The sequence below is a fragment of the Coregonus lavaretus genome, assembly GCF_964263955.1.
Source record: "Coregonus lavaretus genome assembly, chromosome: 15".
NCBI classification, from domain to species: Eukaryota; Metazoa; Chordata; class Actinopteri; order Salmoniformes; family Salmonidae; genus Coregonus; species Coregonus lavaretus.
The window spans coordinates 34,379,423-34,404,156 of NC_140002.1; the positions used below are offsets into that span (position 1 = coordinate 34,379,423).

Below are 24,734 nucleotides of genomic sequence, written 5' to 3' on the forward strand. Positions count from 1 at the left end.
TGGGCTGCCTGTTTAGATGCAGGCTACCCAAATGAAGCAAAAAATATAAATTAGGTCTATATCTCGTTTTAAAGGTCCAGTGCAGTCAAAATGTTGTTTTTCCTGTTTTTTGTATTACATTGTACAACAGCTGATGAAACGAACACTGTAAAAGTGTGAAAACATCAGACCACTCCCAGACAGTCCTAGCAAAATTCTTGCTTTTGTTTCTTTTAGACCATTTGAATGGAAAACTATTACAGTAAGGTACTTAATTGTTACCCAGAAATGATTTGATATTGATATAAAAACCTTTAAAGCCCTTTTGGCTACTATTTAATTCCGTCCCACACCTGAATGGGCTGCGACCCAGCAGAAACCATAGCGATGGAAAGAGGTCTCATCTTTGTATCCATGCAATTATGGCGTCTGCGATAGCATGGGCAGCACCATTGATGACATCTCCGTTTTAAAATAGTCCTTTCTTCTTTTGTGTTTGAAAAGTGTAAAGCTTATATAGAGTACCACAGTTTGAGTCATAATACCCATAACCTAGAGGTCAAACAGGGAAATGGTTCCAATCGTTTTTCCACCATACATTTTTCCCCATAGGGGATTTTAGAAACACTTACAATAAGGGCTGTGTTTTGTGTAGGTTTACCCTGGCGTGACGTTTTGATAACTGTAAATCTCTCTAGGACAAGGTGACTTATCAATAGATTTGCCTGCATTTACCCCCCCAAAATGAAATAAATGCTAATTAGCTGCTAATGTGGCTATCATAAAGAACTACAAATGCCATGATCTGGACGAGACTGACGAATCGAGGTAAAGGTAATAATCTTTGGATTAACTATCTAATGTTAGCTAAATGTAGTAATGAATAAATAGGCTACATTTCTTTAAATTGAAAATTCTGTGAACTGTCTTGTGCAAGTTTTAAATTGACACAATACCTGCTAGCAAAGGTGTCAGCTAGAGATGACGTGGAGGAGCTTGCAGGGATATGTAGTTTTGCATGATGTCTATGTTGATGCGAATTAGCATTTTCAAATCTGAGTGTAAATAGAGACGAATATTGATAAGTCACCTTGTCCAAGAGAGATTTACATGGTTATCAAAATGTCACGCCAGGGTAAGCCTACACGAAACACAGCCCTTATTTTAAGTGTTTCTAAAATCCTCGATTGGAACCATATCCCTGTTTGACCGCTAGGTTTTATGGGTATTATGACACTTCCATTACTCTGGGGCCCTTTAGAAGTGCTGGAGTCCTGAATCAAATTGTGTCATTTATTTATTGTGGGCACTAGATGGTGGTAAAGCCATTTACAAACCATAGCACCCAATTTGAAGAAAACAATGCTCTGATCATTGGCTGTTGCTCCCAACCCATTGGAATCCCCACCCAGTTGACTACTTTACAATGGAAGAAGCCCTCAATGGCAACGTCCATGCTAAAACAGGTTATATCCTATTTGAGTCCTCTATACATATCTATAGCAGAAACGCACTGCTACACCCAGTCTCTCAATTCTCCGTAATAGACTTAATGCCTCCAATAGTAGATCACTACTATTAGAGTTACCAGAGGATAAACCACCCAGTACAGACAAATAATCTGAGCATAATACAATTCTAATAGGTTGAGCTTCCTCCACCCACTGGAGAGCAACTACCATTGCCAACAGTTCAGAGTATGTAGACAGGCCATCTGTTAAGTCTTCTACTGTATATCTGCACATCAAATTCAGGAACGTAAACTCCTGCTCCCATGTGTCCACTATCAGGATCTTTGGAACCATCTGTAAAAACTGTTAAATAAACATAAAAGCTTCTAATGTAATTTTCAACCAGTTCCCCTATATCACTGATTTCTGACCAAACTTTTGTATTTTCCACCAAGGTTAAATCAACAACCGGTGTCGGAAGTAACCACGGAGGAACATCCCCAAGCTACAGCGTTCTCAAAAAACGTGCACCCAGGGGGGGCCCCAGGACAGAGTTTGGGAAAACCTGCTCTGGAGAGGGATACATGGTAGGTCAAGGGTGTCAAACTCATTCCATGGAGGGCCTAGTGTCTGTGAGTTTTCGCTCCTCCCTTGTACTTGATCGATGAATTAAGGTCACTAATTAGTAAAGAATGCACCTCACCTGGTTGTCTAGGGCTTAATTTAAAGGAAAAACCCAAAACCTGCAGACACGAGGCCCTCTCCATGGAATGAGTTTGACACCTCTTGCTCTATGTAAGCATAGTCTACTACAGGGGTAGGCAACCCTGGTCCTGGAATGCTGTAGGTACTTCATGTTCTTGATTTAACTGACCTGGAAAACCAGGTATGTTGAATTCATTGAACTGATCAATTAGCTCAGTTGGGTGGGTGTGGTGCCTAGTTGGAACACAATCCTGCAGTACTCCAGGAACAGGGTTTCCTACCCCTGGCCTACTATGACCTGAAGTGGTTCAAATCTATCCTGGCTGTTCTGTTCATTCACTTGGCCTATTTGCAAAACAACTCATTCATTCAAATAAACATATTTGATGTCTAAGACAGACAAACTCTGATAATTGTATTACATTGTAACATTTTATTTCATTTCAAGACGTTTGACATTCACATAAAGTGTCACTTGTGGTAGGCACAGGCAGATCAAAAACTTCATAACATTCCAAAGGATTCATTTCCTCCAGAAAACACCCCCACAAAAACAGGCAGTACACAGACTGTAGACAGTCACCATATAAACGTGTTTTAAATGAGAGTATTGTAATTAAGACCATTAATTGAAAACAAAGCCATTATAGTTACAATTTATCTTAAGTAGGCCTAAATACATTTGTGCTATGAGTCATCTTAAAGCGTAAACAGCTTAAAGGTGAAATAAAAGGTAACGTAATATAGTTTCACTGGTAATAAATACACCATTATCCTATGTATTGCATCAAGTTGATAAAGATCTGACTTCAGATGTCTAGTGCATAACTAATAAAGCCCATAGACAATGTCTCTATTTCTAAATGTGAGTGTAGTCCACAACAATCTATCTTGAGAAATTGAGAACTGTGGCATTTCGAATGGCAATCTCCCTGCAAATATTTTAAGACTTTCATTTAGTTGACTTGTTCACAGGTAAATGTAACTTCTCACTCAAGACTCACTACTAATGCAATGTAAAGAGTAAACTGCTAATTTCAAACTAACACTTGTTCTCCCATGAATATGGACTCATGACTTTACTATATTGAAAAAAAAAACTGCAGAGTAGCTACATATCCACCATATTTTATGATATTGTGCTGTCAAGTAAATGCTTTAAAGTGACATTTATATTAACCTTAGCATCTATTATAACAAGGAATAGCATTTGAGGACTATAATATAACTGCAAGATTTGATTTTACACACAGATGGCACTGAGGAAGAACGCTCAAATATATTAAAATATAAACCATGTCAAAGTTGCTCAGCTGTCCTTTTCCTGACACTCATTTTGAAAATAAATATTTATAACTGCTCATGTAAAATAGAAATATCTATACTACACAAAGGACATTGAAGCAGCTTTTTTTCAATCAACATCTTTGACTAAAATCCTGCATTTTACAGTCTACCACGTCAAACCTAGAAATAAAGTAACACATTCAGAACCAACCGTGTTGCATTTGGAATAATTAGTTATTGTCATAATTTATCCATGCCCATGCACCCTTTCATGCTTTACAGCATTTTAAAAAAGGACGTGAAATTATTTTATCTGCAGTCTCACAAATATAATCAAACATAACAATAATTTCCTGTAACAAAACATTATGAATATAACATCTAACATCTGATATTGTACATCTGTACAATATCAAACAAGATAATATAATATAAGACATTTATGTATATTCTTCTGTATATCAAATTATATATACATTAACTTAATTTCCCTTAGACTCAGACAGTAGTTAGAATGTAAATATTGTACAATGTCCTCATTTGTGGTTGCCTCAACAGCAACTATACAATTTGTTTTTAGTTTGTCCTGAAAGTGATTGGACTTGGCAATGACAACATGCTCTTGTTCCCTCACTCATGATATTTCAACAAAACAAATTTTGAAGGCAAAAACGTAAGATATGTTATAAAAAAACTGAAATGTAGCATTCCAGCTATCAGCGCTCTCTTGGGCCTTTAGTAAGTAGTGGTCCCATTGTTTTCAAAAGCCCCCCCTCCATAAAATGACCACAAATAAATTGGCCACATCCCTTCATTACAAAGTAAACCCAGAGATACAATAACATGCTTGAGCAGGTTCGCTGGTGTGCAGATGACAGGACTGAAACTATGAATCTACAAGATACAACTGGAATTTATAGGCGTTAGAAGGTGTGAATGCTTTCTCTACGAGTGTATTCCTACGTTTGGTTACAGTGAACAGGGTTGGCTTAGGATCCTTTCCTGTTACCTTACCAGGCGGAGAAATAACAGTTGAAAATAGAGAGGACAGTGAACATAGACTTAATGGCTTTGATAAGAGGGTTAAACCCACAGTGTATCCTTCACTTGTTTGTCTTGGCATTCAACTGAGCACTCTTGGCATGGTCCAGCCTGCCCTGAATATCTACAGGCCTCTCAAAGAAGTGCACAAGGACAGGCTCGTTGAGCAGGGATGCCAGGATCTGCTCAAAAGCGAACGACCACTCAACCTCCTGTGGGATAGGAGTGCTAGGGGTGTCTGAGCTGCTCTCAGGGGTGCTGGAAGCCTCCCCGTTGGGTAGAGCTCCCTCTATGGCAGCCTGGATGGGGCTAATGCTGGACTTCTGAAGACTGGTGGGCTCCTGGAGCCTGCGCCCTACTTCTTCCATCCTCAGCAGAAGACTGGTGACTCGAGCCACAGCACGGTACAGAGACTCTTCCTCTGGGTCACCATGGAACAGGTTGTAGAGCGTTTTGGAGAACTGGATAAACTGAGCCTGACAACCAGAAAAGAAAAGGGATAGATTACATTTTTAGATTTTTTCTTTGTTTCTTTTAGCATAGAGGAATGACATAACATGTGGATTCAATTGTTCAAAGCTGATCTGTTCAAAAGATAACTGCATTTCATATTCACCTAATTGACTACATGTTAACCTAGATAGTGGTGTATTCACCTGGTTAATTCTGGGTAAATCCTTAATGCTCTCCTCTTTCTTTAGTATCTCATCTTGCCATTGTTTCAGGTAGGCCTGCAGATCCACTTTCCCTCTGCCTGTGGGAGTGAAACAGAAAGTGCAGAGTTCAGACACAAATGGGTCATGTGTAGAAGGACATTCTGTTCAAATTAGCAACATTGTGAAGCTTGGTAAAAGAGAAAAAGAGACAGGCCAATTAAATTACCTCTTTCAGGGCTTTTTCTGATCACGCCATCTTCTGGAAGATCGGACACTACATAGTAAGAATGGAGTACATTCACATAAGTCAGAGGAAGTCATACAGTAACTGTAAAGTACATTTTGCAATTATATCATATATAAACCTTGTCTACAAGGACACATATCTAGATGGTACTAGTAGGGATGCACATTTTGGTAAGTTTTGCTGCCGACTAACCAACCTCATTATCCAGTCAACAAACGGTAAAGTGTTTTCGAAACGTGACGTGACCAACAGAAAATACTATGCATACATAGGAACGGTCATTTTTCATTAAAAGCTTAATGAAAACATGCAAAAATAGCAAGCCTATGTCTTACAGTCAAAAGGAAATAGGCTATTATTGAACATGCAACTGGTGTAATGAAGCAGCTAGTAAAACATTTGCCAAAATGCAATTAGCGACAAAACACTGTTCTAAACAGCGCACCTAATGCGAGCGGTTCCATATGTGACAGAGATGAAAATCTCAGTTAGAAACGTAGAAAAGGGGGCAATCTAATAGCAACAACTACGATGGGTTGTTAATATGACTAGGATTGTGACTTTGGCTTCTGGACAACTAAATATAAATACCAATAGAACAAATGCTGGTTAATGGCATGAGGAAGTCTTTCTAAAAGAATTGCCTCCACATTTCTATGGTTGGAATTTGGCTAGGCTACTGTGAAGCAAGGTAAGACATTCCTCATTATCTGTAGTAAAGTAAAACGTTCATGTTTCAAACAATTATAATGCCTCAAGCTCACATTGTAAAGTTCAGGGTGACACGCTGATAGCCTGCCTACTGTTGACTATAGCCTATGCACTCTAATGGCAAATGGGAGGCGTGCTTTAATTCTGAGTTGAGATTGAGAAATAGTAGCTATTTTTAAATCGTGGCCATCAAAAGTTATTTTTTTACCCCACAATTTCGTCATATCCAATTACGATCTTGTCTCATCACTGCAACTCCCCAACGGGCTCGGGAGAGGCGAAGGTCCTCCGAAACATGACCCGCCAAACCGCGCTCCTTAACACCCGCACCAATGTGTCGGAGGAAACACCGTTCAACTGATGACCGAAGTCAGCCTGCAGGCGCCCGGCCCGCCACAAGGAGTCGCTAGAGCGCGATGAGCCGAGTACAGCCCCCCCAGCCAAACCCTCCCCTAACCCGGACGACGCTGGACCAATTGTGCGGCGCCCTATGGGACTCCCGGTCACTGCCGGTTGTGACACAGCCTGGGATCAAACCAGGGTCTGTAGTGACGCCTCAAGCACTGCGATGCAGTGCCTTAGACCGCTGCGCCACTCGGGAGGCTTCAAAACAGTTAACACGTGAATGCATCTAGAACTGTTAAGCTATTTGTTGCGTAATGACTGGGCTTATAAAAGCACGTTTCATTCCAGTACCACTTTTGGAGGAGCAGCTCTCGCGCTGTCTGACAGGTGATAGGCTATTCGGCTCCTCAAACTAGGCTCTGTATGCTGTGCGTGTGTGATATATAACACAAGAGATCCATATAGCACATTGGGGGCGACAAAACAACAGAAGACATTTCATTTTCAATGAATGAAGTGAAGTGAAGTGGGCGGGGGACCGTTGGTAAAACAAATTGTACACAACAAAAGAGACAAATTTAAGACATTGTTAAAGACAGACAGATGAGCATCTACCAAAGAGAAAAGAACAGAGGCCTGGAGTGAAATGGTTATAGCAGAGAAAGAAAAGAGCAAAGCAAGCTGACCAGTCAATCGACTCAAGTGGGATAGGTCGTCAGTCATTGGAATAAAGTGAGGCAATCTTTGGGCCTTTGATTGGAAAGGACTACCTGTGAAAGCTGGAAGAAGACATTCTCTGTGAGATCATGCAACATTACAGTACGGACAGATGTAAGGAACAGTTAAAAAAGAGATTAGTTGGTGAGTAGAAGAGTAGCACAAAATATACAGTACAGTTGAAATTGGAAAGTCAGATTTGTTTCTTATTATACAGTGGCTTCAGAAAGTATTCACACCCCTTGACTTTTTCCAAAATGTGTTGTTTTACAGCCTGAATTTAAAATGAATTAAATTGAGATTTTTGGTCACTGGCCTACACACAATACCCCATAATGTCAAAGTGGAATTATGTTTTTAGAAATGTTTACAAATTAATACAAAATGAAAAGGCTAAATGTCTTGAGACAATAAGTATTCAACCCCTTTGTTATTGCAAGCCTAAATAAGCCTAAATAAGGTGACTTTAAAACAGTTTAATGGCTGTGATAGGAGAAAAATGAGGATGGATCAACAACATTGTAGTTACACCACAATACTAACCTAATTGACAGAGTGAAAAGAAGGAAGCTTGTCCAGAATACAAATATTCCAAAAACATTCATCCTGTTTGCAACAAGGCACTAAAGTAATACTGCAAAAAATGTGGAAAAGCAATTAACTTTTTGTTCTGAATACAAAGTGTTATGTTTGGGGCAAATCCAATACAACACATTACTGAGTACCACTCTCCATATTTTCAAGCATAGTGGTGGCTGCATCATGTTATGGGTATGCTTGTAATCGTTAAGGACTAGGGAGTTTTTCTGGATAAAAAAGAAACGGCTAAGCACAGGCAAAATCCTAGAGAAAAAGCTGGTTCAGTCTGCTTTCCACCAGACACTAGGAGATTAATTCACCTTTCAGCAGGACAATAACCTAAAACACAAGAGGAGTTGCTTACCAAGAAGACTGAATGTTCCTGAGTGGCTGAGTTACAGTTTTTTACTTAAATCTACTTGAAAATCTATGGCAAGACCTGCAAATGGTTGTCTAGCAATGATCAACAACCAATTTGACAGAGCTTAAAAAAATTAAAAGGGCAATTGTTGCAGAATCCAGGTGTGGAAAGCTCTTAGAGACTTACCCAGAAAGACAGCTGTAATCACTGCAAAAGGTCCTTCTATTGACTCAGGGGTGTGAAAAATTATGTAAATTATTTATTTTCTAGAAACATGTTTTCACTGTCATTATGAGTTATTGTGTGTCGATGGGTGAGAAAAAACATTGAATTTATTTTGAATTCAGACTGTAACACAACAAAATGTGGAATAAGTCAAGGGGTATGAATACTTTCTAAAGGCACTGGAGAAGGAATACAGAACAAAAGTATCAAAGACATAGAATGACAAGTGGTTAATAGAGAAGGTGCTGATGCAGTTGTTGGTAATCTTACTTACCTGGTGGCTGATGAAGCTTGAACAGGAATTTCAGTTTGTTGGTGAAAGTGCCGCTGTACAAAATATCTGTTGTAAGAACAAAATAGGGAGGGGGTAAATTAGCATGAAAGGTCGCATGATGTTGATGCTGGATTAGATGTGACATACAGTTCCCACAGATAATGGTAGAAGCGGAGGGTGGGAGCAGCGTTCATAGACCTGTAGCTATACATCAGAGCGCTGGTGTAACCTTACCCAGGGCACAGCAGAACTCTTTGAAGTTGATGAGGCCATCCTGGTTCTCATCCAGCAGCCGGAAGGCCCAGAGGAAGAGGGCATCCTTGCCGCTGCAGAGGGACCAGGGCTCCAGGAGGGAGAAGAGTAGGCTGAACTGATGGAAGCCCAGCTGGTACTGCTCCAGATAGGCCAGGCTGGGGTCGTGGTGCAGCAGCACTGGGCTGTTCATAGTCCAGTAGCAGCTGAGGAAATGTTGCCTCTGGAAACACATTGAAGTATTCAATCTCCAACGGTTAACTTTGTGTCTATTTTCAACATATTTCAATTTTTCATGCCAGTCATGTCAACTCTGTGTCTATGAGAAGGAATATTAATGCATGTAGGTATGCAGTGGAATATTATTATTTGAAAAGAGTGATTGAGATATTGCACCCACCTTGAACAATACATAAAGTTCATCAAGCTGGGAAGCACTGAACTTTACTTCTTGTGACACTACCCGTAGCTGAGAAAAAAGTACATCTCAAATAATCCTACATCAAATTGTAGTAAATAATGCCAAAAGGTTGCTATGGAAGTTTGGGGATGAGCCACTCACCACATTTTGCTTGGTCGTATCCTCTAACATATGGATTACATATAGTTTGTTTCTTTTCCGCATGCGCTCTACTTCCTCTGATTTCATGTCTCCATATTTCTGTAAGCAAATTCAAAAAGTTAAATCAATGACAAGCCTGACATTGAGACATGGGGTGAGTCCTAGCAGCTCTGACTGTTACAGTACCTCATAGGCTTCTTTGATGAGATCACTGACGTCCACCTTGGAGATGGATGATGCGTTGTCATTGTTCCCCACTGAGTTTTGCTGCACTGTTTGTGGTAGAGGACTGTCCTTATTTGTCACATTATCGAAAAACCTGCCAGGGCAAACAGAGCAGCAGTTAAGTAACCTGAATTAGATGGACATTCCTGTAGAATTTACTCATTGTTTTGGAGATTATGTTGCTTCACAATCCATCATAAACCTAATACAGTACTTTGAAATAACCAATTCAGTTGACCTTCAGACCCCGCCCTCTCTGTGTTGACACTCACTTGTTGAGGATGGTGACTGCCTCAGCGTCGTCATGGGAGCTGATCAGGCCCTCCATGTTGTAGTCGAGCACAGCCAGGCCCAGCTGCAGGATGGCTTTGATGCCGTCGTAGAAGAAGCAGTCGACCACGTTGACAGCGCTCTCTATGGGCAGGACGCTGATAAACAGGGTGAGGAACCAGGACAGGGACACGGAGGAGAAGAAGGTCAGGTCTGTCATGTGCTCCGTCAGCTGGGTGAGGTGCATTCGGATCAGCTCCTCAAACACTGCCTGGTCCACCAGGGCACCTGAGGAAACACAAGTTTGTAAACAGGATTTTTAGCAGTTAAGGGGGAAAGTGTAGTTCAGTTGCAAACACACATACAGTACATATATCTAATGTGATGCTACAACTAAAAATGACAATGTTATTCAGCTGCATCACTCACCGATGATCCTGCGGTTGAAGTAGTCAGGCAGCATCCTCTCACAGACGGCCACTAGCAGCCAGAAAGCCTCCTCCTCTTTTGCATAGAGCAACAGGACCGACGTCAGGATGTTCATGGCCTTCACAAGAAAAAAAGCACGAGAGATGTAAAGGTGCCCATTAGCTTTTTGAAATAAAACATTTAAGAAAGTGTTATAGGGGGTTTTAGCTTGGTACCTGGCAATAGCCGATTTTGGGGTTCCTGTAGGCGTATGCGGTGAGGACTCTGCGCAGGGCAGAGATGCCTGTGTCGCTCTGGAAGGCAGGGTGCTCTGGTAGGGAGCGGTGCAGGTCTCTCTCTATCTCGTCAGTGGCCAGGGTGCTGGTGCCCAGAGACTGATCCACCAGCTCACTGTAGTACCCCGGGTTAGTGGCCATGTCGTTGACTGCACCTATTGTACAAAGGCAAAACACCCTACACCATATTTAACAAAACACATATAGCTACCTACTGCATTAAACATTAAAGACACCACACTTTTACACATCAGAAAATGAGACATATGCGCCATATAACAGTTAATGAGCCATATCAAACAGTACCTGAGAAAAGCATCCAGAGCTCTCCTCTTAAGGCCTCAGGGACGCCACGCACAATCAGGTCTCGTGTCTTCTTGGTACAGAACATACTGGTGCCACGGCCATACTCTGAGAAGTGAATGTTCCATGACTGCTCCTTCATCTTCTCCTTCAGCTGTCAGGCACAGAGAATGAACAGGGGAATAAAAAATGAGCTGTCAAGGCTGGGACACCTCTACAGTACAAGGAGAGCACCTACTCCACCCTACTATCATGCTCTGCACATTCTCACACTGGGAAAAAACTGTCCTCCTAGAGAAACTATACTGAACAAAAATATTAACGCAACATGCAACAATTTATACGATTTTACTCAGTTACTACAGTTCTTATAAGGAAATCAGTCAATTGAAATAAATTCAATAGGCCCTAATCTATGGATTTCACATGACGGGGAATACAGATATGCATCTGTTGGTCACAGATACCTAAAGTAGGGGCGTGGATCAGAAAACCAATCAGTATCTGGTGTGACCACCATTTGCTTCATGCAGCGCGACACATCTCCTTCGCATAAAGTTGATCAGGCTGTAGATTGTAGCCTGTGGAACGTTGTCCCACTCCTCTTCAATGGCTGTGCGAAGTTGATGGATATCAGCGGGAACTGGAACACACTGTCGTACACGTCAATCCAGAGCATCCCAAACATGCTCAACAGGTGACATGTCTGGTGAGTATGCAGGCCATGGAAAAACTGGAACATTTTCAGCTTCCAGGAGTTGTGTACATATCCTTGCGACACAGTGCTGTGTATTATCATGCTGAAACATGAGGTGATGGTGGCGGATGAATGGCACGACAATGGGCATAAGCTACGTTGTCTGTAGTTTATGCCTGCCCATACCATAACCCCACCGCCATCATGGGGCACTCTGTTTACAATGCTGACATCAGCAAACCGCTCGCCCACAGGACGCCATACATGTGGTCTGTGGTTGTGAGGCCGGTTGGACGTACTGCCAAATTTTCTAAAACGACGTTGGAGGCGGTTTATGGTAGAGAAATGAACATTAAATTCTCTAGCAACAGCTCTGGTGGACATTCCTGCAGTCAGCATGCCAATTGCAGGCTCCCTCAAAACTTGAGACATCTGTGGCATTGTGTTGTGTGACAAAACTGCACAATTTTGTGGCCTTTTATTGTTCCCAGCACAAGGTGCACCTGTGTAATGATCATGCTGTTTAATCAGCTTCTTAATATGCCACACCTGTCAGGTGGATGGATTATTTTGGCAAAGGAGAAATGCTCACTAACAGGGATGTAAATAAATTTGTAAACAACATTTGAGAGAAATACGCTTTTTGTGTATATGGAACCTTTCTGGGATTTTTTATTTCAGCTCATGAAACATGGGACCAACACTTTACATGTTGCGATAATATTTTTGTAAATGTTTTATATATTTCTTCATACTATGAGAGAAAGTAATATTTTAGAGAAAAATCCCACTTATATCCACCATTTTGGGGTCCAGGTTTTCGGTGTCCTGGGGATGGAACACGGTCATGAGGGCCTCAGTGCTGACAGCCTTGCTACTGTCCTTCTGTCCCACCATCAAAGCCACCTCCTCTGGGTTGTCCTCAAAATGATTGATGAGGTTCTGGCACTCCCCTCTGATGACCTGCAAGGCACAGTGAACACACAGTTCTGTTTGTTTTCAACGGCAGCAATTATAGCCTGGCAGATAAGGAGGTGAATTAGAGACAGTTGGAAGGTTGATGGCAAACTTCAAGACACCTAGCAGAAGGAAGCAGGAAGATGATTACAAGGTCAAAACAGTTAGTTACCTCAGTTGTGGCAGAGTGCTGAGGACTGGCCGTCATCCCACACCTCCTGCGGATTGCATTTGCGAGGCGCTCAAAGTCTCGGATTTCAGAGAACCGTAGAGCCCTCTTACCCCGCACACACACAGTCAAAGCCCTGCTGCTACGGTCCGGCTTCTCCACACCAATCACCTGTAAAGATAGGAGTTGGTTTCAAGAACACTGGACAAACCACTGAGCAACAGAACATATGCAATCAGTAATTAGTTATGTTTCATGGAAGTGTCTTGCCTCTCTCATGGGGATGATGACGTGGCACTGGCTGCCATCCTGGCTGGCGAAACACAGGTAGCTCTCGGAAAGACAGATCTTCCCCAGAGTGTTGAAGTGGCTGAAGGGCACCCACAGGAAGCTCTCATACACCTCCAGCAGGTTCTCCTCTTTAGGCAGCCTGAAGAAGGCCCGGAACTGCTCGTTCCTAGCGTGCGTTTCTAAGCCTCTGGAAGAGAGGAAAGTAACTGAGGAGAGCATGGAAGAACTAAACAGAATTATGACTGTCATCTCAGTTCACCATGGTGCCCTGAATTAACTGTCAAATAGCAGTTATGTGGAAGAGTGCAGTGACAGTCCGTCAGTACAGTACAGTACCTCTTGGTGATCTGCAGAGGGTCTGAGAGGGAGGGCTCTTCCTGGAAAGTCTCCTTATCAAACAGGCGTTTGATGGAGTAGTCAGCCAGCTGCTCCATGATCAGGAAGGTCTCATTGAAATGAAGGAACATGGAGAAGAAGTGGTCCTCCCCATTGGCCAACACATGGATGCTCTCCGTCAGGATGACATTGGACGTTTTCTCCAGCCTCCAGATCTCATTCCAGGAGATAACCAGCTTCACTGAAAAGGAAACAGATTATCTTAAATGAGTAACTCACTGCCATTCTGTCATGACATGGAATTATAATAATATTGTATCCAAATACAATGTATAAGTGAAAATGTAGTGTCAGTTAGCCAACAGTAAGGGGTTGCTGAGGTCTCGGTCTCTCATCTCACCCTCGGAGCCAAGTAGGTAGGAGTAGAAAGAGAGGAAGTTGGTGCTGAGGTACAGCCAGCCCTGGCATGGCACGCGGCCCCTCCAGTAGCTGCAGGAGTAGTAGGTGACCAGCTTCTCCTTCTGAGGGAGGTCAAACCATTTCTCAAACCTCAGCAGCGCCTCACGGAACTTCTCAGGGTCATCCTCCTGCACGCATGACACCTTTCCTTCCTCAGCAATCAGACCCTTTATAGAAAGGAGAGGAGGTCAACATCCCTCTAATGGCCACTGAGATAGCTAATATAATTGAGCAGTCTAAACAAGTCAGCATGCCATCTCCGTACAGGGAGCTGGGACCGAGCTGGGACCGAGAGAATGAAAAACAGCTTCTATCTCAAGGCCATCAGACTGTTAAATAGCCATCACTAGCACATTAGAGGCTGCTGCTGCCTATTGAAATCACTGGCCACTTTAAGAAATGGAACACTAGTCACTTATATCTTGTTTATAGTCACTTTAATAATGTTTACATATCTTGCACTACTCATCTCATATGTATATCCTGCATTATATTCTATAATATTCTACTGTACCTTAGTCCATGCCGCTCTGTCATTGCTTGTCCATATATGTATATTTTCTTAAATTGCATTCCTTACTAGTTTTGTGTGTATTAGGTATATGTTGTGAAATTGTTAGCTATTACTTGTTAGATATTACTGCACTGTCGGAGCTAGAAGCACAAGCATTTCACTACACCCGCTATAACATCTGCTAAACACGTGTATGTGACAAATAAAATTTGATTTGAAGTCGGAAGTTTACATACACTTAGGTTGGAGTCATTAAAACTCGTTTTTCAACCACTCCACAAATGTCTTGTTAACAAACTATCGTTTTGGCAAGTCGGTTAGGACATCTACTTTGTGCATGACACAAGTAATTTTTCCAACAATTGTTTACACAGATTATTTCACTTATAATTCACTGTATCACAATTCAAGTGGGCCAGAAGCTTACATACACTAAGTTGACTGTGCCTTTAAAGAGCTGGGAAAATTCCAGAAAATGATGTCATGGATTTAGAAGCTTCTGATAGCACCAGTGACTCGGTTAATAAAAAAGTGGTCAGGTGACGCAGATGCTAAGCTACAGGACTGTTTTGCTAGCACAGACTGGAACATGGTCCGGCATTCTTCAGATAGCATTGAGGAGTACACCACATCAGTCACTGGCTTCATCAATAAGTGCATCGTCCCCACAGTGACTGTACGTACATACCCCAACCAGAAGCCATGGATTTCAGGCAACATCCGCACTGAGCTAAAGGGTAGAGCTGCCGCTTTCAAGGAGCGGGACTCTAACCCGGACACTTATAAGAAATCTCGCTATGCCCTCCGACGACCCATCAAACAGGCAAAGAGTCAATACAGGACTAAGATTGAATCGAACTACACCGGCTTTGACGCTCGTTGGATGTGGCAGGCTTGAAAACTATTACTGACTACAAAGGGAAGCACAGCCGCAAGCTGCCCAGTGACACAAGCCTACCAGACGAGCTAAACCACTTCTATGCTCGCTTCGAGGCAAGCAACACTGAAGCATGCATGAGAGCACCAGCTGTTCCGGATGACTATGTGATCACGCTCTCCGTAGCCGATGTGAGTAAGACTTTTAAGCAGGTCAACATTCACAAGGCCGCAGGGCCAGACGGATTACCAGGACGTGTACTCCGAGCATGTGCTGTCCAACTAGCAAGTGTCTTCACTGACATTTTCAACATGTCCCTAACTGAGTCTGTAATACCAACATGTTTCAAGCAGACCACCATAGTCCCCGTGCCCAAGGACACTAAGATAACCTGCCTAAATGACTACCGACCCGTAGCACTGACGTCTGTAGCCATGAAGTGCTTTGAAAGGCTGGTCATGGCTCACATCAACACCATTATCCCAGAAACCCTAGACCCACTCCAATTTGCATACCACCCCAACAGATCCACAGATGATGCAATCTCTATTGCACTCCACACTGCCCTTTCCCACCTGGACAAGAGGTACACCTACAGTGGGGGAAAAAAGTATTTAGTCAGCCACCAATTGTGCAAGTTCTCCCACTTAAAAAGATAAGAGAGGCCTGTAATTTTCATCATAGGTACACGTCAACTATGACAGACAAATTGAGATTTATTTTCTCCAGAAAATCACATTGTAGGATTTTTAATGAATTTATTTGCAAATTATGGTGGAAAATAAGTATTTGGTCACCTACAAACAAGCAAGATTTCTGGCTCTCACAGACCTGTAACTTCTTCTTTAAGAGGCTCCTCTGTCCTCCACTCGTTAACTGTATTAATGGCACCTGTTTGAACTTGTTATCAGTATAAAAGACACCTGTCCACAACCTCAAACAGTCACACTCCAAATTCCACTATGGCCAAGACCAAAGAGCTGTCAAAGGACACCAGAAACAAAATTGTAGACCTGCACCAGGCTGGGAAGACTGAATCTGCAATAGGTAAGCAGCTTGGTTTGAAGAAATCAACTTTGGGAGCAATTATTAGGAAATGGAAGACATACAAGACCACTGATAATCTCCCTCGATCTGGGGCTCCACGCAAGATCTCACCCCGTGGGGTCAAAATTATCACAAGAACGGTGAGCAAAAATCCCAGAACCACACGGGGGGACCTAGTGAATGACCTGCAGAGAGCTGGGACCAAAGTAACAAAGCCTATCATCAGTAACACACTACGCCGCCAGGGACTCAAATCCTGCAGTGCCAGACGTGTCCCCCTGCTTAAGCCAGTACATGTCCAGGCCCGTCTGAAGTTTGCTAGAGTGTATTTGGATGATCCAGAAGAGGATTGGGAGAATGTCATATGGTCAGATGAAACCAAAATATAACTTTTTGGTAAAAACTCAACTCGTCGTGTTTGGAGGACAAAGAATGCTGAGTTGCATCCAAAGAATACCATACCTACTGTGAAGCATGGGGGTGGAAACATCATGCTTTGGGGCTGTTTTTCTGCAAAGGGACCAGGACGACTGATCCGTGTAAAGGAAAGAATGAATGGGGCCATGTATCGTGAGATTTTGAGTGAAAACCTCCTTCCATCAGCAAGGGCATTGAAGATGAAACGTGGCTGTGTCTTTCAGCACGACAATGATCCCAAACACACCGCCCGGGCAACGAAGGAGTGGCTTCGTAAGAAGCATTTCAAGGTCCTGGAGTGGCCTAGCCAGTCTCCAGATCTCAACCCCATAGAAAATCTTTGGAGGGAGTTGAAAGTCTGTGTTGCCTAGCGACAGCCCCAAAACATCACTGCTCTAGAGGAGATCTGCATGGAGGAATGGGCCAAAATACCAGCAACAGTGTGTGAAAACCTTGTGAAGACTTACAGAAAACGTTTGACCTGTGTCATTGCCAACAAAGGGTATATAACAAAGTATTGAGAAACTTTTGTTATTGACCAAATACTTATTTTCCACCATAATTTGCAAATAAATTCATTAAAAATCTTACAATGTGATTTTCTGGATTTTTTTTTCTCATTTTGTCTGTCATAGTTGACGTGTACCTATGGTGAAAATTACAGGCCTCTCTCATCTTTTTAAGTGGAGAACTTGCACAATTGGTGGCTGACTAAATACTTTTTTCCCCCACTGTATGTGAGAATGCTATTCATTGACTACAGCTCAGCGTTCAACACCATAGTACCCTCAAAGCTCATCACTAAGCTAAGGATCCTGAGACTAAACACCTCCCTCTGCAACTGGATCCTGGACTTCCTGACGGGCCACCCCCAGGTGGTAAGGCTAGGTAACAACACATCTGCCACGCTGATCCTCAACACGGGGGCCCCTCAGGGGTGCGTGCTCAGTCCCCTCCTGTACTCCCTGTTCACGCATGACTGCATGGCCAGGCACGACTCCAACACCATCATTAAGTTTGCCGACGACACAACAGTGGTAGGCCTGATCACCGACAACGATGAGACTGCCTAAGGGAGGAGGTCAGAGACCTGGCCGTGTGGTACCAGGATAACAACCTCTCCCTCAACGTGACCAAGACAAAGGAGATGATTGTGGACAACAGGAAAAAAAGAGGACTGAGCACGCCTCCATTCTCATCGACGGGGCTGTAGTGGAACAGGTTGAGAGCTTCAAGTTCCTTGGTGTCCACATCACCAACGAACTATCATGGTCCAAACACACCAAGACAGTCGTGAAGAGGGCACGACAAAGCCTATTCCCCCTCAGAAGAGTGAAAAGATTTGGCATGGGTCCTCAGATCCTCAAAAGGTTCTACAGCTGCACCATCGAGAGCATCCTGACTGGTTGCATCACCGCCTGGTATGGCAACTGCTTGGCCTCCGACCGCAAGGCACTACAGAGGGTAGTGCGTACGGCCCAGTACAACACTGGGGCCAAGCTTCCTGCCATCCAGGACCTCTATACCAGGCGGTGTCAGAGGAAGGCCCTCAAAATTGTCAAAGACTCCAGACACCCTAGTCATAGACTGTTCTCTCTGCTACCGCACAGCAAGCGGTACCGGAGCGCCAAGTCTAGGTCCAAAAGGCTTCTCAACAGCTTCTACCCCCAAGCCATAAGACTCCTGAACAGCTAATCATGGCTACCCAGACGACTTGCACTGCCCCCCCACCCCATCTTTTTACGCTGCTGCTACTCTGTTAATTATTTATGCATAGTCACTTTAACTCTACCCACATGTACATATTACCTCAACTAGCCGGTGCCACCGCACATTGACTCTGCACCGGTACCCCCCTGTATATAGCCTCCCTACTGTTATTTTATTTTACTTCTGCTCTTTTCTTCTCAACACTTTTTTGTTGTTGTTTTATTTTACCAAATGCATTGTTAGTTAAGGGCTGTAAGTAAGCATTTCACTGTAATGTCTACACCTGTTGTATTCGGCGCATCTGGCAAATACAATTTGATTTGATTTGATTTGATTTGATAGGCTAATTGACATCATTTGAGTCAATTGGAGGTGTACCTGTTGTATTTCAAGGCCTACCTTCAAACTCAGTGCCTCTTTGCTTGACAACATGGGAAAATTAACAGAAATCACCCAAGACCTCAGAAAAAAAATTGGAGACCTCCACAACTCTGGTTCATTCTTGGGAGCAATTTCCAAACGCCTGAAGGTACCACATTCATCTGTACAAACAATAGTACGCAAGTATAAACACCATGGGACCACGCAGCCGTCATACCGCTCAGGAAGGAGACTCGTTCTGTCTCCTTGAGATGAACGTACTTTGGTGCGAAAAGTGCAAATCAATCCCAGAACAACAGCAAAGGACCTTGTGAAGATGCTGGAGGAAAAAGGTACAAAAGTATCTATATCCACAGTAAAACGAGTCCTATATCGACATAACCTGAAAGGCCGCTCAGCAAGGAAGAAGCCACTGCTCCAAAACCGCCATAAAAAAGACAGACTACGGTTTGCAACTGCACATCATGGGGACAAAGATCATACTTTTTGGAGAAATGTCCTCTGGTCTGATGAAAAAATATATAACTGTTTGGCCATAATGACCATCATTATGTTTGGAGGAAAAAGGGGGTATCTTGCAAGCTGAAGAACACCATCCCAACCGTGAAGCATGGGGGTGGCAGCATTATGATGTGGGGGTGCTTTGCTGCAGGAGGGACTGGTGCACTTCACAAAATGGATGGCATCCTGAGGAAGTAAAATTATGTGGATATATTGAAGCAAAATCTCAAGACATCAGTCAGGAAGTTAAAGCTTGGTCGCAAATGGGTCTTCCAAATGGAAAATGACCCCAAGCATACTTCCAAAGTTGTAGCAAAAATGGCTTAAGGACAACAAAGTCAAGGTATTGGAGTGGCCATCACAAATCCCTGACCTCAATCCTATAGAAAATGTGTGGCCAGAACTGAAAAAGTGTGTGCGAGCAAGGAGGCCTACAAACCTGACTCAGTTACACCAGCTCTGTCAGGAGGAATGGGCCAAAATTCACCCAACTTATTGTGGGAAGCTTGTGGAAGGCTACCCGAAACGTTTGACCCAAGTTAAACAATTTAATGGCAATGCTACCAAATACTAATTGAGTGCATGTAAACTTCTGACCAACTGGGAATGTGATGAAAGAAATAAAAGCTGAAATAAATCATTCTCTCTACTATTATTCTGACATTTCACATTCTTAAAATAAAGTGGTGATCCTAACTGACCTAATACAGGGAATTTTTACTAGGATTAAATGTCAGGAATTGTGAAAAACTGAGTTTAAATGTATTTGGCTAAGGTGTATGTAAACTTCCGACTTCAACTGTATCAAGGCATATAGATTAGCATAATATGGTTTCTTAAATTCATATTGTTATTACAAACCTACTATCCTTTGCTTAGCTTTCAACAAACAGTAAAATGTTTCCATATCATAAAGCAGTAGTGAAATAACAATCACCACCAACTGTTTTCAAAGAGTAAGCACTTGCCACTTATCATCAGTAGGCTTCACCACATGAATAAATCATTAAGTCTGGAGGAGGCCTCCATCTCCTGGGAGAGTGGCAGAGATCAACAATAGTAATGTTGATGTCTGTGTCTAACCACATGTTTAATAAGCTGTAGTGATTACTTACTCTGATCTTGCCCTGCACAAAGCTGGTGATGTCATCACTGGAGTCAAACACAGACAGGGTTCTCATGATGTTCTTCTCCAGCCACTCCCAGTGTTGGCTGATCTCCTCCTTGGTGCCACCTACCACAGGGAAAACTTAGTCACAATTGAAAGGAAACTGTTTACACTACACATGACTAAGCCATCTATTTTGTTACAAAATGGGAAATGTGTGTAGACTAAAATACAATCCTAAAGGTTATTATTACATGATTGTAGCCTGTTATTACAAGACTATAGCCTATAATGTTTACGTTAAAATCAAATGACATTTTATTGGTCATGTACACATATTTTTCCAGATGTTATCGCAGGTGTAGCGAAATGCTTATCTTCCTAGCTCCAACAGTGCAGTAATACCTAACAATACAAAACAATACACGCAAATCCCAAAATATTAAAAGAAAGGAATTAAGAAATACAGAAATATTAGAACAATGTCAGAGTCTGGAATATAAATATATATGTATATGATGGTGTGTATAGACATTATGGACAGTATATGAATAGAAATGGTGTGTACAGCAGTAGTTATTTAGGATGAGCCTTGACTAGAATACAGTATATACATATGAAGTGGGTAAAACACTTCATGTGTTGTGGCTGTTCTGACTGAAGGGAATAGTTGAGAAAGGGTATAGAAAAACTCACCACACGCTATTGACCAGTAGACCTGGGAGTCCGGTGTCTGGTGTAGAATGCGAAACGGAGCAACCTTAGACGTGGAATCCAGCATCGTATCCAGAGTTCCAACCAGGAGACCTGTCACAAAAACATGTAGCAATCATTTCCATTAACAGTCAGACGTCGAACAGCCATGATAAGACATTTCAAAATCATGAGGCAATTTCATGCCTATTGATTTACAGTATCTAGCAAACAAAACAGCCCTTCCACCTGGGTTGGGTTATCATGTAACATGGAACAGTCGAAAACTCAACGGATATTGTGCTGCTTATTATCACATTCAAGTGTCCTGCCTATCGGTGGCTCAAACCAACAGTGTTGTGTTACCTATCTACCCCCGTAGTGGCCTTCATAAATTATTAACAAGGTCAGAGCTAGGCCTATACTGCTATCCCAGAATGCATCAGCAGCATCTATGGCTGCTGGGCTGGGGCATCATGACACAGCTGTAAAGTGGTCTTAACCTCAAACCCAGGCTAATTGCTACCAAGAGCCGGCTGGGGAATGAGACTACAATAGCCTACGCGACAGCTGTGAACCGATTACAGACTTTGTTGTCCTCCATAAATCATCCATCATGAAAGTTTGGTAGCCATTCTGACAGAACCGTCTGCAAGGGCCCAATTAAGAGCAGGTATCACTGGATAACCTGCCATCTGCCCTTTGGCCATTTGAGATTTAAATCTGAATACTTCAGGATAAAAAAGTAATTGAGTTGCAGGGCTCCAAAAAGTGTCCATCTAATTGACAAATACATGTACCATTAGTAGGCTATAACCACTGGAACACCGTCAGCTTCAACAGACTAGAAGGCCGCCATTGCTATTTTTAGCATTATAGATGAGAGCAAATGTGAAAGTCAGCAATGCTGTTTCAGTCAAGCGGATAACTGTGATCAACAGCTGAGAATTGGCTTATTGGAGCCTGTGTGTGACCCTGTGCAAGACAACCTACTATTATTGGGAAACTGACAGCTGACATTCACTGACTGCAAAAGAGCAAACATGGTACCCTACTCACTCTTGGTGTAATTGATACAATGAATGACTTGCATGGACTTGCATGGTGAAGGAGGATCAATGTGTTATCAAATAGGGCAGTATTGAACTCAAAGATCAACAAACATTATTTTTTATAATTTAGAATATGATCATCCCATTTCAAATGCAGGGAATCAGTTGACCAGACTGACGCTATGGAAAGGATGAGCACTGACCTGGCTCTTCTGCCTCTAGGGCATCATGCTTGAGTACATACAGTACATTCTCATACAGTAGTGCTGCGTGCCATCAGTATAGCCTATTGCTCCACCCATAAACTAAAGCGAATGCCAGCAACCCAATATTTGACACTCACACTACCGTGTCATTGTGTGTGTGTGTGTGCCAAAACAACATGGGTGTAATCATTAGTCCAAACCGTTGCAACTAAAAGGAGAGTTTCTATTGGACAAATTCAGGTATGTCCCTACCCGTTTCGTTCCGTTTAAGAAACATTTTGCAACAGAATTGGCATAATGAATACGCCCCAGACATTAAGTGTTGTGACTGTGGTTTGTAAACAACAGAGACAATTTTGTTGAAGCTCAGTCAGTGTTAACAAAATAACAAATCTGCATCGTAGGTAGGCTACTGTAAACTGTTACATTGTAGATACACTACATTACCAAAAGTATGTGGACACCTGCTCGTCAAACATCTCATTCCAAAATCATGGGCATTCATATGGAGTTGGTCCCCCCTTTGCTGCTATAACAACCTTCACTCTTCTGGGAAGGCTTTCCACTAGATGTTGGAACATTGCTGTGGCGACTTGCTTCCATTCAGCCACAAGAGCATTAGTGAGGTTGGGCACTGATGTTGGACGATTAGGCCTGGCTCGCAATCGGCGTTCCAATTATTCCCAAAGGTGTTCGATAGGGTTGAGGTCAGGGCTCTGTGCAGGCCAGTCAAGTTCTTCCACACCGATCTTGACAAACCATTTCTATATAGACCTCACTTTGTGCACTGGGGCATTGTCATGCTGAAACAGGGAAGGGCTTTCCCCAAACTGTTGTCACAAAGTTGGAAGCACAGAATCGTCTAGAATGTCATAGTACGCTGTAGCATTAAGATTTCCCTTCACTGAAACTAAGGGGCCTAGCCCGAACCATGAAAAACAGCCCCAGGCCATTTATCCTCCTCCCCCAAACTTCACAGTTGGCACTATGCATTCGGGCAGGTAGTGTTCTCCTGGCTTCCGCCAAACCCTGGGAACATGTTTCCACTGCTTCAGAGTCCAATGGCAGCGAGCTTTACACCACTCCAGCCACACTTGGCATTGCGCATGGTCTGCTAAATGACTAAAAATGTAAATGTAAATGTGATTTTAGGCTTGTGTGCGGCTGCTCTTCCATGGAAACCCATTTCATGAAGCTCCCAATGAACAGTTATTGTGCTGACGTTGCTTCCAGAGGCAGTTTGAAAATCAGTAGTGAGTGTTGCAACCTAGGACAGACGATTTTTACGTGCTGCGGGCGTCAGCTCTCAGCAGTCCCATTCTGTGGCCTACCACTTGGCAGCTGAGCTGTTGTTGCTCCTAGACTTTCCACTTCACAATAACAGCACTTACAGTTGACCGGGGAAGCTCTAGCATGGCAGAAATTTGACGAACTGACTTGTTGGAAAGGTGGCATCCTATGACGGTGCCACATTGAAAGTCACTGAGCTATTCAGTAAGCCTATTCTACTGCCAATGTTTGTCTATTGTGATTGCATGGCTGTGTACTCGATTTTATACACCAGTCAGCTACGACGGGTGTGGCTGAAATAGCCGAATCCACTCATTTGAAGGGGTGTCCACATACTTTTGTATAGTGTACTTGTAATCTAAAATAACATTTGAAGTCCTGGCTCAGGCTGTCAATTTGTCACGCGCAACTGGAGAACTGTCTGCCCCCCTCCCCTATACATGCCATAATCTGGGGGACATTAGAAAATATAACGGAAATATAAGCTCTTCTCTAATGGCGTGCACACTTCGCTAGACAGTCATTGCGGTGCCACTGGGTTTTACCAGAACAGCAAAGAACAGAACACATACCTGTCAAACCGCCTCCTCCTTCACCATATCCTCGCCTCCTTTGTAATACGAAATAATCGTTGCCTTTTTCCGTCACCCATAACTTGAATGCATTTTTCAGCAATATCTCTTCAGGTTTAAGCCACATATTTCAATTCACATCTGTTTATAGCTTCCAGAAGCAGTTTCAATTCACATCCATTTATTGAATCCAATGTGCATGTCAAGATGTTCATTTCTATTGCAACCTACATCCATGGTCATTTATTTGTTTGTGTGAGCACTGAGCAGACCCTTTCCCACGTCGACAAAAACGTTGCCTAAATCAACGATACAATGGCTTCTGGGGATTGTCGTTTCTTGACATTGGTGGATGAATGGGGCAGAAAGAGCTCGCTTGATACTATAGACTAGCTTTCCCATAGTCCTTCTCGGTCGAAAGGTATCATATTTCATAACTTCAGCGCAAAATAGTGTTACAAATACTGTAACAATGACTACAGCGTCAAGTGCAATGATGTATACTGTATAAACACTGAGCAATATGCATTCTATGTTTGTAGTCAAGTGCAGCTGATATAATT

General features: G+C 42.7%; 1 protein-coding gene across 2 annotated transcripts; it reads right to left on the reverse strand.

Annotated features, from left to right (window-relative positions):
* Positions 1–2,548: 2,548 nt before the first annotated feature.
* LOC311142238 (TBC1 domain family member 8B-like) lies at positions 2,549–24,428 on the reverse strand. 2 transcript variants are annotated; one of them, XM_084177846.1, is made up of 21 exons: positions 24,172–24,428; positions 21,055–21,165; positions 20,366–20,484; positions 13,745–13,970; positions 13,345–13,585; positions 12,988–13,195; positions 12,721–12,888; positions 12,393–12,554; positions 10,898–11,048; positions 10,532–10,746; positions 10,317–10,434; positions 9,890–10,175; positions 9,579–9,711; positions 9,393–9,491; positions 9,231–9,299; positions 8,813–9,053; positions 8,579–8,644; positions 7,109–7,201; positions 5,346–5,393; positions 5,120–5,217; positions 2,549–4,939 (listed from the first exon to the last, which is right to left on the reverse strand). In XM_084177846.1, exons 1-21 carry the CDS (start codon positions 24,296–24,298, stop codon positions 4,526–4,528), a joined length of 3,393 nt encoding a protein of 1,130 aa, XP_084033972.1. In that variant the 5' UTR covers positions 24,299–24,428; the 3' UTR covers positions 2,549–4,525. The 2 variants fall into 2 exon arrangements, with proteins under 2 accessions (XP_084033972.1, XP_084033971.1); XM_084177845.1 differs by lacking the exon at positions 7,109–7,201.
* Between the last annotated feature and the right edge of the window lie 306 nt (positions 24,429–24,734).

Excerpts from the sequence above, each read along its gene's own strand:
- LOC311142238 (XM_084177846.1), bottom strand. The coding sequence starts at position 24,298 with ATGTGGCTTAAACCTGAAGAGATATTGCTGAAAAATGCATTCAAGTTA. Across the intron at positions 13,196-13,344 it reads CCTCTGCAGATCACCAAGAG|AGGCTTAGAAACGCACGCTA; the intron begins GTACTGTACTGT and ends CCTCTCTTCCAG. Across the intron at positions 9,300-9,392 it reads ATACGACCAAGCAAAATGTG|CTACGGGTAGTGTCACAAGA; the intron begins GTGAGTGGCTCA and ends CTTTTTTCTCAG.